The 15,560-nt window shown below is 33.9% G+C and overlaps 2 protein-coding genes across 4 annotated transcripts; both read right to left on the reverse strand.

The window, feature by feature from the left end:
• Window positions 1–1,443: 1,443 nt before the first annotated feature.
• On the reverse strand, window positions 1,444–9,956 carry LOC143445768 (uncharacterized). 3 transcript variants are annotated; one of them, XM_076945079.1, is made up of 28 exons: window positions 9,665–9,956; window positions 9,279–9,379; window positions 9,116–9,161; window positions 8,957–9,046; window positions 8,729–8,794; window positions 8,331–8,402; window positions 8,052–8,117; window positions 7,571–7,624; window positions 7,369–7,434; window positions 7,087–7,152; window positions 6,877–6,942; window positions 6,725–6,790; window positions 6,566–6,631; window positions 6,371–6,427; window positions 6,216–6,281; window positions 5,719–5,775; window positions 5,512–5,577; window positions 5,302–5,367; window positions 5,150–5,215; window positions 4,991–5,056; window positions 4,796–4,852; window positions 4,641–4,706; window positions 4,090–4,146; window positions 3,792–3,851; window positions 2,598–2,669; window positions 2,431–2,505; window positions 2,170–2,329; window positions 1,444–1,796 (listed from the first exon to the last, which is right to left on the reverse strand). In XM_076945079.1, the coding sequence occupies exons 1-28, from the start codon at window positions 9,726–9,728 to the stop codon at window positions 1,544–1,546; spliced, it is 2,133 nt and encodes a 710-aa protein (XP_076801194.1). In that variant the 5' UTR covers window positions 9,729–9,956; the 3' UTR covers window positions 1,444–1,543. The 3 variants fall into 3 exon arrangements, with proteins under 3 accessions (XP_076801194.1, XP_076801197.1, XP_076801195.1); XM_076945082.1 differs by lacking the exon at window positions 8,052–8,117; XM_076945080.1 differs by lacking the exon at window positions 6,371–6,427.
• A 126-nt stretch (window positions 9,957–10,082) lies between these two features.
• LOC143445772 (multiple inositol polyphosphate phosphatase 1-like) lies at window positions 10,083–13,517 on the reverse strand. Its single transcript, XM_076945086.1, has 7 exons — window positions 13,180–13,517; window positions 12,929–13,080; window positions 12,699–12,847; window positions 11,963–12,192; window positions 11,394–11,567; window positions 11,108–11,325; window positions 10,083–10,957 (listed from the first exon to the last, which is right to left on the reverse strand). Exons 1-7 carry the CDS (start codon window positions 13,349–13,351, stop codon window positions 10,652–10,654), a joined length of 1,401 nt encoding a protein of 466 aa, XP_076801201.1. The 5' UTR covers window positions 13,352–13,517; the 3' UTR covers window positions 10,083–10,651.
• Window positions 13,518–15,560: the final 2,043 nt, after the last annotated feature.

A 15,560-nucleotide genomic window follows, 5' to 3' on the forward strand; every position in this document is an offset into this window, starting at 1 on the left:
AGAATCAGTTTTCGTGGACGATTTTAGTTAACTGTGTACGCTTTATGCTGCACCTGGCGGTAGGATAAAACAAGAAAGATTAATGCAATAGTTGGTTTGTATGAAATGCCATTTCCGCTTGTTTAAAAATCACTTGTTTAGAGTAATTTTTAAAGCATCACTTGGTTTTATAGCGTTTTTATTGAATTACCTACCACCTTTTTAACAAACTTGTTTAAATAATACCTTGTGTTGTTGTAAAGTACGAAAGAAAATCATTCCTTTATTATTCTAAACTAAAAACTAAACTTAACTTCAACACTCCAAACGAGTGAGTTTTGTGGTAACGGCATTCCACATTCGACGTTTGCGCCGCACCTAGTGTTGAGTAGCTATGAAACGACAACTTGCGTGCTTGTTGCAGGTAGACTGAAGTAAAACTTAGGGATGTCTAACTCGAAACAGACGGCCACGTCACGCAGTTAGCCACGAACATCACCGTTTTAAAGTGTTCTTACGAACCCGAGCTTTTCTCTTGGCTTTACCCGAACGTTTGCTTTTTCGAACAAAAAATGTTACTCATTACAATATTTGCAACTGGGATTAGTTTTAGTCTCGGTGTGTCCTTCATTAAGCTCTAAAAATTAGGACGTCATATACATCACGCATATAAGCGGTGTCAATGCAGCATTTATATTCTTTCATTATTAATGACGTAAAGGCAAATATGTTATACATGCAATAAATTTACGAGCTGGTAAAAAGATCTTTGTGAAAGAGTTTCTATTATTACATCAATTATTAAATATAGTACCCTACTTATATCGAGGACATAAACTTTGGAGGTAACGATGTAGCCAAAACTATATCGATAAAGACCTTTCTGCTTTCAAAATTCAGTTTCCTTAGTTTGTTTACTTATGAAGTCATTTGTTCGGGTTTAAAAGCTTTAAATTCAAATGCATGCACAAGCCCGAGCTTTTTTTCATACAATTCTAAATTATATTGTAATAACTTCCTGCTCAATATTGCAAAAATTTATTCAGTTTACGTTAAATTTTTTAAAATTTTATGAAATAATTTAATACTAAAATATACGGTTGCATTAAATTTTTTTGCTTAAAACATTTTTAAGCATAAAAATGATCTGCAAAGAACCAAATAAGAAAGTTGAATACAACATTTATAAGCTACGGGCGTCGGAAAGCAAAGGTCTACAAAAGACTTTCGTATGGAAGTGAGATCAAACATTTCAAAGCTTACTTTAACAGAAAGGCGACCACGACCAACTGCCGCATAAAAAATTTATCGAACAGAAAAAGTATGTAAGATTCAGCTTTAAGTTTTTCATGTAAAGTATTAGTTATTTAACAGCCGTAACCAATCGACTTCAAGCAGGAGGGCGAAGTTAGCAATGATCGAATCATTTTCATAAAATAATTTTAAAGACAGTAATGACATTCATTGTTTTTTAAGTAAGTGTATTTCGTGTTCATGGAGTTTGGAGTACGTTTGCAGAAAAAACTGATTACACGTTTGCAATGTCATACATACTGTATAAAAGTCAACATTCGATATTATAGCGAATTCGCTTTTCGCAAAGACCCTTGATTTTGGAACTACACTTCAGGTCGTTGGTATAGGAAGAGGTTAGGGTTGCACAGTCTTCATTATTTCCAGAGTCGTTAGGCTCGTCTCCTCCCCAACCAACGTTTTCTCTGGTAACTGCAAAACCATCAATAAACATCCAGCGACCTTCTTCGTCCAGGTCTGTAACACCGATCCATGCCGTTTGATGAAATCGATTCTTAAGTTGCCTGCAAACATATTTTGAAAAAGTCTTTTATTTTGAAATAAAAACGAGCTCGACAAACGAAAAACGACAATAATAACTTACGCGTAATTCTGTAGGCATAATGTGTAAAAATTTAATTGTGCTCACATATACGAGGTATACATGTATTTCGTTTTAGTTAATTCACCGAAAAATGTGTTTTGATAAAGTAGTGCACTATAGATCTTAAATTCATGACAATCTTAATAAACTACTGGGTTGATGCATTTTGCCATTCTTACCGAAAAATCTTATAGGTTAAGAGACCAAGTAGTGAACTTCACTATAGGTAGCCTAGACGCTAGTAATCAAAAGTGTGATTCAACTTGAAACGTGGAAGATCCTTACATACTTACTGTCTAATCTCTCCGTCTCTGATTCCAACTGTAGCCAAGTGCCCTCCTTGTCTTGTACAAGACTCATTGCTTTGTTGCCAAGTATGTCTTGGAATCAGTTTATATTGATAACCGTTTGGCATGTTCACCCAACCTTCTGCACCAACGCTTGCTCGAATTACTGCAAAATCGTTTAAGATAAATATATAAAAAAAAATGTTATTATCTTCGATGGAAGGAATTTGATAGAAAAAAGTTGCTCCACAGTGAAGACCAATGTACCTCGGCACACATCGGTAACTTTTTGTTCATTCAACGTTATAGCTTCATTTACCTCCGTTAAGGAGTCTGTCAATTCTGCAAATAAATGATATCAATACTACAGCAAGTCTATATTGATAAATGCTATCGTTTTGCAAAGCAATGTGTTTTCTATGGTTAAGTGGCACCTTTTCTTAATTGAGCTGTAAGGTTTGAAAGACTTTCTCCAAGATTGGTGATCTCGTTGTCTACGTTAAGTCCTGTATTGGAAATAAAATACTAATCTATATGAATTCAAATTAATTTAGAAGCCTAAACCTGTTTAAATATCACTAGTAAATCTTGTAAAAGGAGAGTTGACAATTGAGAGAGTATTTTTTAAGTCTGGCTTAACGGAAACCGGCAAAGCCATTCATTTGCAAGAACATCACTTCAGTTAGTTATAGGAAATTATTTTACCGTCAGCACAAACATTTCTTCTAAAAAGATGCTGGATATAAATTTTCCATGAGTTTGATCTCGAAGAATAAATTGTAAGTTAAGTCCAATTATCATCTTTCTATAAGGTACCTGTACCGAATAAGGCCCGGTCCCTAATAAGGCCCATTGCTCATATTTCGCAAACCCGTGCAAATAAATAAAAGATTTTGTCCCTACATAAAAACTAATATAGATTCATGATGGTTTACCAGATTTCATCCTTGTCACGTGATCAACCGATTCGCTAGAGCACAACAAAAATTTGATACTTGCAGTTAAGGTGGTTTTGGTAATTTAGAAAAAAAGTAAGTGAGAATTTGGCCGGTTAAATGAACTGTTGTCTGCCGGCTGAAGTTTTCATGTAACAACCAACTTAGTATTGAAAAGGATAATGCACTTTTTTTTGCTAAAACTTTTCTGATGATAAAAATGTGACGTTTTTTTCGTGGATGCCACATGCGCCTAATAAGGCCCATACAAGATGCTTGGCTAATTGATGTCCAGACTTCAAGAGTGGTTCCAGTCATCAGTTGGAAAATTGTTGCAATTACTTTGATGCGCCTAGTGGAATCTTTTTAAATGTTTGTACAACTTAAAATGTGAAATTTTTAATAATGTTATATGTTGTTTATTACTATGTTTTGAATCAAAATACTCACAAAATTGGTGGGCCTTATTAGGAGCCTATGCTCCTAATAAGGCACATTTTTTTGAATTTTTAATTTCTTTATAAAATTTTTTTGAGGGGTTGTCAGTTATTGTAGTTTGAATATGTTGTAGTCACATACCCTCACTAATACAATACGATTTTTCAGTCTATTCTCATTTATGGTTCTTGAGTTATTTTCAAAAAAGTGTTAGGTGGGCCTTATTCGGTACAGGTACCCTTATATTGTGCTTACTTTTCTTATCTTTTCGTGTGGTTTCTTTGACAAAGTTCCCACTAAGATAACTCATGTTGCCTTGCAAAAATAAATAAAAAAGCATTTAGGTGTACGTTCAACAATCCCTTAGCAAAACTCTTAAAAAGGCGTATTTTAAAGCTTTAAGATCATAGGACAAGTGTTTGTAACTCCCAAGCCACTTTAGAATTAAAACACTTAATAAACCAACATCAAAATGAACACTTTTCAGCGATCTTTATAAATCTTGCAAAGTTTCCCAATAATTTAGAGGATTCTGTTCAATCTTGCAACTTACGGAGAGAGTTGTTCAGAAAGTTTGCAAGGTCCGCTTGAGAATCAGCAACGTCGTTTGCTGAAATAAAAGTTTAATGAAAAAATTTAAACGTGAGAAAACTGGAAATGTTAAAGACAATCGCGAAAAAACAACAACACTTCATTTGTCGTAAACAGATTTTCTTGATCGCAATCTATAATTATACTTAAGCTAATCGAGTTATACTTCCTTGTCATGTGCAACACACACGACAATACTAGAAAAGAATCACTCGATATGCCTTATCAAAGAACAATGTGCATTGCTATTTATAATAATTAATATCGTTATTTATAAATAGAATACGTTTAAAATACATTATAAACTTTATAAACTTTAATATACGTTTTGCAAGCTAGCAGTTTCTGTTTTTACGCTATCCATTATAAAGGATATGTATCAATAGCTTAAACAAAAGCTAAAAATGGAGTTATACAAGCACATATAGAGGAAAGTAAAGTTTAAAGAGCATTGATTGAATTGTATATAGCTGATATTGTGAAATACGACTTGCAACTTTTGTATGTAAGAACCTATTTTGCTGCGTATATTTTCTTCCAATTTTATCAGCTTCTCTTTTTGCAATGCTGTAACATTCTCTGTAAATGAATTTAACAAGTAGTATAAGGTTTTTAAGTACAACCAATTGTAGATATAGTTTCGTTGGAATAGTTTGTATCACTTATACCAATTTCATGTCTAACTGAAAGGTCAGTGTGTCTCTTTGACTCAGTGGTTGCATTCTCTGAAAAAGTTGGGTTGAAATAAAAAAGTAATAAATAAACGGTCCACATAGCTATACAGTATAATCGGTATTTCAAATGTGTTACTCCAACTAGATTATTAAGATTGGAAGAAAATGACTAAATTCATATTTACTGACCTACTGCGTATTGTAAATTTCCTTCTAACGTTGCGAGTTCTTTTTCTTGCAGGGCCGAAACATTCTCTTAAAAATAAGTTTCTTTCAAGTAAAATATTCATGATCTATGACTGTTGCAAAAACATAATTTCTAATACATTGTTGCAGAAATAAACAAACCTATTTTTTGCTGAAACGTGACGGCTAATCTGGAACATTGCTCTTTCGTGTAACTGGTTGCGTTTTCTATAAAGAAACGATGATTAAACAAATGTCCAGTGTGGAATTAAATGGCAATAATTGCACCGCAGAGAAATAAGACATAATATAACCTATCAATTCATTCTTTGTGTCTTCATAGTTGGAAATGACATCTTCTAAATTGGCGGACTTGATTTCTGAATAAAACAATATGGGATACTGGGATACAAGAATCACATCGGCTTGTGCAAGATTCATCAACAGATGTGATGCGTATTAAACTTTATGCGTTTTCGAGTTGCATATTATTCTATAGTCTGGATATAAGGCAACAAGCAAACCCAGTTCTCTACGAAGGACGGTCTTCACGTTTGATATTTGACTTTCTAAGGAACTGGTCGCATTTTCTATTGAAGGAAAGCAAAGCGCTTTGGTTAGACTACTTCCAATACATTTACAAAGAGTTTTTCAAAATGAAACCTTGAAGAAACTAAATCTTACAAAGTTTCCCAATAATTTAGAAGGTTCTGCTCAATCTTGCAACTTACGGAGAGAGTTGTTCAGGAAGTTTGCAAGGTTCGCTTGAGAATCAGCAACATCGTTTGCTGAAATAAAAGTTTAATGATATGACACTTCATTTGTCGTAAACAGATTTTCTTGATCGCAATCTATAACTACTTGAGCTAATCGAGTTATACTTCCTTGTCATGTGCAACACACACGACAATACTAGAAAAGAGTTACTCGATATGCGTTATCAAAGAACAATGTGCATTGCTATTTATAATAATCAATATCGTTATTTATAAATAGAATACGTTTAAAATACATTATAAACATTATAAACTTTAATATATGTTTTGCAAGCTAGCAGTTTCTGTTTCTACGCTATCTATTATAAAGGACATGTATCAATAGCTTAAACAAAAGCTAAAAATAGAGTTATACAAGCACATTTAGCGGAAAGTAAAGTTTAAAGAGCATTGATTGAATTGTATATAGCTGATATTGTAAATTACGACTTGCAACTTTTGTATGAAAGAACCTATTTGGCTGCGTATACTTTCTTCCAATTTCGTCAGCTTCTCTTTTTGCAATGCTGTAACATTCTCTGTAAATGAATTCAACAAGTAGTATAAGGTTTTTAAGTACAACCAATTGTAGATATAGTTTCGTTGGAATAGTTCGTATCACTTATACCAATTTTATGTCTAACTGAAAGGTCAGTGTGTCTCTTTGACTCAGTGGTTGCATTCTCTGGAAAAGTTCGATTGAATTAGAAAAGTAGTAAATAAAAGGTACACAAGGCTATATAGTATAATCTGTATTTCAAATGCGTTACTCCAACTAGATTATTAAGATTGGAAGAAAAAGACTAAAGTCATGTTTACTGACCTATTGCGTATTGTAAATTTCCTTCTAACGTTGCGAGTTCTTTTTCGTGCAGGGCCGAAACATTCTCTTAAAAATAAGTTTCTTTCAAGTAAAATATTCATGATTTATGACTGATGCAAAAACATAATTTCTAATACACTGTTGCAGAAATAAACAAACCTATTTTTTGCTGAAACGTGACCGCTAATCTGGAACATTGCTCTTTCGTGTACCTGGTTGCGTTTTCTATAAAGAAACGATGATTAAACAAATGTCCAATGTGGAATTAAATAGCGATAAATGCACTGCAGAGCAATAAGACTTAATATAACCTATCAATTCATTCTTTGTGTCTTCATAGTTGGAAATGACATCTTCTAAATTGGCGGACTTGCTTTCTGAATAAAACAATATGGGATACTGGGATACAAGAATCACATCAGCTTGTGCAAGATTCATCAACAGATGTGATGCATATTAAACTTTATGCGTTTTCGAGTTGCATATTATTCTATAGTCTGGATATAGGGCAACAAGCAAACCCAGTTCTCTACGAAGGACGGTCTTCACGGTTGATATTTGACTTTCTAAGGAACTGGTCGCATTTTCTATTGAAGGAAAGCAAAACGTGAAAGCGCTTGCTTTGGTTTGACTACTTCCAATACATTTACAAAGAGTTTTTCAAAATGAAACCTCGAAGAAAAAATGTTTTTTATTCTTTTTATTATTAATATTTATTGTTTTTTATTCTATGATGCATATGCTGTTAAAATTTATAACTTCAGTGCTATACAGCCATTTAAAATGAATGCAAGGTAACTAACCTAATTCATTGCTCATTTTTAGTTCTAGTTCTTGAAGTTCGTTTGTCTGAGATTGAGTAAAATTTGCTACAAAAATAAAGTTACATTTTCCCATTGCAACATATTCAAAAACTGACAAATTAAAAAAAAGTTTTAAAAATTGTAAGAATACAAAGTTACTTTAAATTGTAATATACTGTAGATTTTTTTGCAAATGGCTTACCCACGCTCCGTTTCAAAGCGTTTACGTCTTCCGTTATTTTAGCGGTAACGTTTTCTGAAAAGGTAGTATAACCGTCAAATTAAACTATATAGGCTATAAGTTATGCATAAGTTTAAAAGAATTCAAGCAAGCAAAAACTATTTTCGGCGTGTAGTTAATGATCATAGAAATAATTGTCACAGCAGCCAAGGTTTGATGCTGTCTTAACCGACTAAATAAACAAATGAGCAAATTCTTGGTGGTTACGAATTTGCTTTCGATCGCAACATTTGAATTTTATGCAAAGCGAAAGCAAAGCGTACAAAGTAGGAGTCGTAGCTATAAGGAATTAGGACAATGACCAAATTGTTTTGACAACTTATTGCATTGCTATATTTGGGTCAATTCTTCAATGAATTTGTTCAAATATCAACAAATGGTTGCTATAACGTTTTAGTTTCAACCTCGGGTTTTCGGCATTTATTTTTATAACCAAGCAAACCTATTTTTTGGATGAGGAGAGTTTTGCTGTCTGACAGCTTGTTTTCCACCGCGACAGTCAAATTTTCTGCAAATATTATTGCTTTAAGAAAGTTTGTTGTCAGCATATACATAGTTGCTAAAAGTATATTGTTCATAAAATGATTACTTCCTGCTTTTGCGGAAGTACTGTAAGTGCACTGACATAGTTAAACTTCCATTGTTACTGGTTTAGCGAATTTACCGCAACAAATATAGCAGGAATGCTTAGCGAGATCACCAAAATATAAATAAGCTTTACCTAAAACTAATCTACTGGTAGATTTTGAGTCCGCCTTAGACAACTTATCTTTCAGTTGTTCTGCATTTTTCTCTGCAACAAAAAATTTTTAACATTGTCTTATGGCTCTAAAATCTACATTGTATAATATTTACGCTTTCAATTACAACAATTACAATAAAATTATGAAGCGTTGCAAAATGTCAGTATTGCAATAGAATAAGATTGAATACAGTAAACCATAATGTCAAAAAATCAAATATTTTTTTAGCAGTGTATGGGTACTTTCAACTTGATTTTTCATAATCATGTAACTATAAGAAACAAAATTTTGTTTGGTTATTTTTTACAGCCGGTATAGTCAGTGCTATGGCATTAAAGCATCAATCATCAGTGAAGTAAGTTCTATACAAACTTACGGATTCCTTGTGAAGTGCTGGCATTGACTTCGGAGATTTGAATCTCCAAGTCATATTTTACTTTTTCTAGAAAAAATTTTTATACTTAGTGCATTATATATATTATGCTTAGAAATCTTTTCAAAGATGAAACGCTTTGAATGGGTTAAGACCCTACTGTAACTACAGTATGTCCGTGATGGCGAGCGTCGCTGCATTAGATTTTAAAACTACATGTATAAGAAATACCTATCTTTTCATCCAGACCACTTTCAAGGCCAGTGATAACTTCACTTATGTTGTTTGTTATTTTTGTTGTCGAAAAGGAAGCAGCGACAACTGCGTGAAAAATGCATAGGATTGTACTTAAATCTACCTCTTTGCTGTTTATAATCAGACAAACCTTACCCGATTCTGGATTAGGAACTGAATGAACAGGAGTTTGTATGTTCCTCTATTATCAAAAAAAGAATTTGTAAACAAAATTACTTATTCAAGATTATAGTTATAGATAAACTTATCTACGTTTTATCATTTGAATATGCTGTTAAACCGAAGTTAAATTTCTTACTGTATACGCCATTGAAGCAAGAACTAAAGCCGCAAATGCAACTATGGAGTTTGCCACCAGCAACAGAATCCATTTCTTCGGAAGCGCGCTGTAAGTTTGGTCTGTAGAACAAACTTCTGTATTAAGATAACTTTACTGCGATGGGAAATGTTTACCGGCTCTTTTCTCTGATAATATTTTAAAAATTCATAGTAAGCTGTATTGTATAATATTGTATTTTTTGTTTTTGTGCTGAAAAAAGCTATTATTATTAAAAAAGCTATTAAAAGGTATTAAAGTATTAGTATTAAACCAAGATGTGAATTAAGGTATTCTTATGGTATTTTTAAGCTGCCGGCCACCGCAAGATTTGGGCAGAATTGTTAGCCTCATAGATAGCTGCTTACGTCTTTCACTCCTTCTTCCGCAATTGCAGATCGATATTGGCTCCAACGTATTACTTGCTGACATACTTTTGGACTTATGCAGGCTCTAACTAACAAACCAGTAACTGAACGCGTTGTCACATTACCCTCAACTGAACGAAACGGTTGTATTTTTGCTTAGCTCATATGATACGTTGAAAGCAAATTAATCACTGCAAGGTCACTTCGGTACATTATAATAACAACAAATTGTTCATATTTTTAGAAGAACAATTCATTGTTACTTCCGTTGAACTGAACGGTTGGGTTTCTGCAAGCTTTCACTAATTACATGGCGAAACCAAAGTTTCCACCCGCTACTTCCATGATACACCAAGCACACAAAGATAAGTATACGTCACAAAATTCTTGGTATTCGAGTATATAGGGGTGCAGGATGCAACTTACAAAAACCGTTTTATTTTTTGGCATCAATCGATCGATATTTCTCAACTTCGTGCAAAGGGGAAGCGGCAAAGTCTAGTGATATGCTTACTTCGAAGTAATTAATTTCAAAAAATTCAAAATTAATCTTGCAGAACGATATTAAGACTCATTATAGTTATGATCATTTAGTTATGGTTTGTTTGCATTGCAATGTAATGCATCAATCCAAATAGCATATGATTCATATGATTCATCTCATTCAGCTCAATCATATGATCTATTTTATTCCAGTCATCATGAGCGATTTGATGCAACTTATTACAACCAAATTTCCTCAAACTCAACCTCATAATATTCAATATACAACTTATCCGTTTTGGCTGAGCTGGAGTTTGCAGACGCAAGGATCAAAAACTGCTTAATAAATTAATTATTAATTAAAGATAATTTTCTTAAATATAAGTTTGGCTGCTGCATTGACTGAGTTTTTGTTTTTAAAAGCATGGTTTGTGAAATTCCTAGAATGCTATAAACGATTAAATATTCACTAAGTCGTTAATAGTGGACTTGAAAAGACATTGATCAGGGGAGTCTACATATTTCGTCCTGGTCACATTCGTGAAGAGAACCAACCACAAAAGTTGGATAAATTCTCATGAATTTGTCCAAATCACACAGCTGCCCTACAGTGCCCTCTTGTGGGCATCCTGGCACGGGTACGACGTTTTCATTCCACAAGACTTGGACTTTATAATCTACTGCAAGTGATGGGTCGTCACAACGGTACAGGACGAAAACCAAATTGGCAGCTGTGGGCACCATTTTAGCAAAACTAAACTCTCTATTTCTTTTAGATTCGAAGTTCTGTGACGTCAACGGTTCGTCAACCTATGAAAGAAGTAATTTTGTAATGAAAAGAAATAATAAAATAAGTTGAATCTAGGATCAGGTAGTATGTTTTTCCACAAGTGAATTTAAACAAATTAAAACGCGGCGTAAAAAAAATAGGAATATCATTAAATGCGTCATTTTACTCACCTCATACAGACGAAAGTTGGCGACCGTCGTCACGAGATTTGAAGTATGAACTAGGCGAAATCTTCCCGTCAGATGAGGCTGATTCAGCATGTCTTTCGTTCTAGAGTCCAGCAAGGAGCTCATTATCTCTTTCGACACGAAGCAATTCTTTTCATAAGATATAGAAATTTTTCTGCTTTTCATTTCATAATTCCTGACGTCTTCAGCAAAGCTTAATACTGTTAAACAAACAAGATTCATTGATAATTCCAAGACATTTTACATTTTACGACAAGTAAAATCTTACTTTCAAGTTCTTCCCTCGTAAACGCTGCACACCAAGGACCGTTCTCGTTGTCCACCCATTGCTGATAATAGCAGCCTATTGTATACATTTTCCATACGACAGACCTGTCGATGGCACCTTTTGGAAACCCCAATCGTCTAGTAACTCCCTTTACTATACCTTCAACAAGCGGACCTAGAAAATGCATATGACGTGATAACGACTTTGTAAACAACGCCTATGATTTTGTGAATTTGTAGATTCCTGAAGCTAAGTGTCTTATAGCGTTTGCGGGATAATTGGGACAATGCAAAAATACTGACTAACGTATAGCAAAATTGACTTATTAGTATAGCGGGCGACTCTGTATATAAAGATCCATTATAGGGTGCTTGCGTGTAAATGTAGCCTTGTGTTTGTTGCAGATATAGAGAACCTATACATTTAGAATACGTAGACGTTTTATGCTACCGGTGCGTCAAACATTTCTTCAAGTAAACGACCAGCAAGCATAAAAAGGTTAAATATACTTATCTATATGCTGAAAGGCATCAAATACTAGCAACCAAGCTGGTGTACTGTATAGATACCATTTAAAAAGGCTTTGAATTCAGGTGTGACAGAGACATTTCTTGACACTTTAACCATATACTTCTCGCAGTTTTTGTGGAACATCTGATCATCTTCCAATCTAGGAATAACTTCTTGAGCTTCATGGAGACGATTTTTGGTTCGCAATTGATCTTCGTCATCCTTTAATATCTCAGTTTTAAAAGGTGATAAAGATTGCCTTGTTTGCGGTATATCCGTGCTGGAAAACCTGTAGTTATTGAAACCTTATCAGTCATCTTTGCACATTTAATAATTTAGATATCTTGATTAAGGCACGTTCTCTGCTGGTTTACAAATAATAAGATTTTGCTTTCTCTTATAGACTGAAAAGCTAAACTTTTTTGTGTATAACAGGCACCATAAAAGCACTTCAATGTGATAAAGCGGAAGAGATACCCAAACAAAATTATTCAACCTTAAAGAACAGTGATATCTCGCAGCAATTTTAGAGCGTAGGCTGTATGACGTACCTGGTGCTATTATGGCAGATAATAATATTTGATCCATTTGTCATCATTTGAACAATAACAGCTAAAACATTTATTTAGTTATAGCTACTGAAATCCGCGTTCATTTCTGCACTTATGTACGATTTCTTTCCAATAGACCCAATTCGTTTAAACCACTTCAATGTTGGACTTAAGAGCTGTTGCCTAATATCATTTAGATGTTGCCTATATACAGTAATATCAGTAAATAAAGAAATTAACTTACCAAAATTGATTCGCAGGAATGTCTTTGTTAAGTATTTCAGGAAATGCCTGTTTGAATCTAAACGCCAAATCGCTCATTTCCTTTGCGCCCTCTCGCGTCACATTTCCGTTATCGTAAATAGTCGCCCAAACTTTCCAATTCAGCAGTGTCTTAAAAAATTTTGTCTTTAAATTAGACAAAAAAGCACAAAAACTGTTGCCATACATGTTAAACGTTTTTCTCGTTTCAACCTTTATATCTTCGAGGCATTGCGTTGCGGTTCCAGTGATGTTGATTTTTCTAGCTAGCTTGAAAAGTTCTGGCAATGCAGGAAAGGAGTCATCGGGATCTGGATACCTCGCTCCGTGACGGATTAACATGTTTATGTGAATGGGCTGACAAACTGTAATGAAACAAATGCAGAACATGACATTAACACTCATATGGAGTTCTACTACACTTGTGAGGCGCCCTTTGACATAAAAATCTTCCTGCTTCTTACATTCAGGAGCTCTCTCCTCTAGTGTTGGGAGTTTCCCACCGACATGCTCGTAAAAAGTTTTCTCTCCAAAGAGACGAAACGGCTCCTCGTCAGTGGAACAGTGGCTGCGAGTCAAAAGAATTAAAGAACAGAAGACGAGAAGACGAAGACGATATTTAACCTTCTCAATCATTCTTTTGGGTATTGTCTGGATTTTTGTGACTCAGCGATTTTAAAACTAACTTGTTGCTTAAACTGCCAAACAACTAAAAGTATTTCTCAAATGTAAGACTGAAAAAATATTTTTGTTGCCGAAATATTTGCAACTAGTCTTGTTGCTAAAATAGAAAGCAACGCTGCAGATATATTGCATAAGAAAAATCTTCTAAGGTTTGGCAGAATTCGCTTTCAAACAGGATGTAACCAACGTTGGAGTATTTGCATGAGGAAGTAATCTATTACAGCAATTGGTAAATCTGTTTTGACAATCAAATTAATTATATTAAGTCACTTTACTCCACTTGAGGTGGAGGTGCCAATTCTTGATAAACCATTTATGTAACAACACCTTTATTAGGGTATGTCGTAAATTGTAACTCAGTCGACGTCCACAGCAGCTGGAAATTGTGTCATAAAAAAGTACACATTCCGATATTTTACGTAATTATGTAGTTACAAATTTTCCTTAAAAATATACAAAAGTAAGCTAACGATAAACAGACCTACACTAATATAGATGGCAGTTTACTTGCAACGCGCACCGAAAACTATCAACAATGTGTTATGTAAAACGTCTTTTTCGGATCAACCGAGATGTTAATTCAGTTCGCTTAAAAACTGGGATCTGGGGATATAAACTAGTTCCATACTTTAATTTAACATTTCAAGCCTGGCTAGCTGAACTCAGTCAAACTCAATGCTGGTCAGTTCGCAGCGAGTGTGTATTTACAGCATAAGCCTATAATTGAATCTTTCGCGATGGCTTTCTATCCAGTAAACTCTGATCAATCTTCAACATTTACACGATTAATTTGCAAACAAAAAAACAGAAGTATCTGGTAACTTGCTATGATGCGGTTGAAAGAAGATGGAAAACGGAAAACGGAAAAAACCAACGTAACAATTAAGTTAAAATATTGTACTTTTCAACTTTGTAACCTACAGAAACATTTCTGACCGTTTATTTCTAATTTTTTAACGATTTTCAACTCATTTGAAAAGAATTAGGCTTAAAATGTAGGCTACGCTTCAGTGTAACGATCAAAATTTTTGAAACGGTGGTAAAATAAGCTTATTTTAAACTATAATCCTAATATTTATTTGATACTGGGAGTAAACTATTGAATTCAATTCCAACCGTGATATGCTTCAAATCGCTGTACATCGGGTCATTCATTTGTGAAAAAAAAGATCAGATATCTAGACCACTTTTAGCATAAATTACGCTGACATGGTCCCTTGTGTCTTACGCTGCCTATAAATCGACAATATAAATCGATGGTAAAGAATTCGAAAATCATGCTGCTTGTTCGCTATGTCAAACACTGTTAAAAATTGTTATTATGACGACTAGCAAGCACAGAAAACCATGCAGTAGCCTAAAGACCAGGAAAAAGTTAAGCTACTGTATATGGAAAAAATTGTAACGGGTAAGAAAAGTACATTTAAATAAGAGTTAAACTTTCCAAACAGAACCTTTATGAAGCAATAAGCATTAGCAATTGATATTCAATTATCGGTTGCGTGCCTTGGTGCAGTAAATTGGTTGTAATAGAAATGACTTTTGACGACCCGTAAGCTGCACCTTTCCAGCAGTTTCTTTAAATCCAAATGAACAATTTCATTTGACGTCGTTTCGCAAAAAGGACCAGATGCTATTCGTGTAATCACTGTAGGATATCTCTTTTGAGTAGGGCTTTTAGAAAGATTAGAAAATGATAAGTAAGATTGCATTGTCATCTTAGTTCAGGTTATCTACAAAAAGGATGAGAAATTTCTGTCGATAACAGCGCTTCCATACAGCATATAATCTACAGAGTAACAGTGGTTCATTTGGTAAATACAAAATCATGGGTCATACAGGCATAGGCTGTAATTTAGAAAGGTATATTTGACAATCAAACTATCAGTTCTACAGCAGCCAAGTTATCGGCGTGAAGCCGGTTACCAGTTTCTTGGTTACTTTTTCAATATTAGTAAATATTTTATTATGAAATAATTAGACGAACCAACAGGCTATTCATATGTAAAAGTAGTTGTGTAGTTATGTAGTAATCATATGAGTTTTATCTAGTTTTATCATATGAGTTTTATCTTATATTTTATCATTTTTAATCTATGAGTTTTATTTTATCTCATATGAGTTTTATAGTTTTGTAGTTATCATATGTAGTTTTATCTCC

Source organism: Clavelina lepadiformis, chromosome 2, assembly GCF_947623445.1.
Source record: "Clavelina lepadiformis chromosome 2, kaClaLepa1.1, whole genome shotgun sequence".
In the NCBI taxonomy this organism is placed as follows: Eukaryota; Metazoa; Chordata; class Ascidiacea; order Aplousobranchia; family Clavelinidae; genus Clavelina; species Clavelina lepadiformis.

Coding starts and splice junctions, on each gene's coding strand:
- LOC143445768 (XM_076945079.1), bottom strand. CDS start 9,728: ATGTCAGCAAGTAATACGTTGGAGCCAATATCGATCTGCAATTGCGGA. Junction 8,403..8,728: donor CAGCACTTCACAAGGAATCC/GTAAGTTTGTAT, acceptor TTTTTGTTGCAG/AGAAAAATGCAGAACAACTG. Junction 5,578..5,718: donor CTTCCTGAACAACTCTCTCC/GTAAGTTGCAAG, acceptor TTCCTTCAATAG/AAAATGCGACCAGTTCCTTA.
- LOC143445772 (XM_076945086.1), bottom strand. CDS start 13,351: ATGATTGAGAAGGTTAAATATCGTCTTCGTCTTCTCGTCTTCTGTTCT. Junction 11,326..11,393: donor TACGAGGGAAGAACTTGAAA/GTAAGATTTTAC, acceptor TTTGTTTAACAG/TATTAAGCTTTGCTGAAGAC. Junction 10,958..11,107: donor CCAACTTTCGTCTGTATGAG/GTGAGTAAAATG, acceptor CTTCTTTCATAG/GTTGACGAACCGTTGACGTC.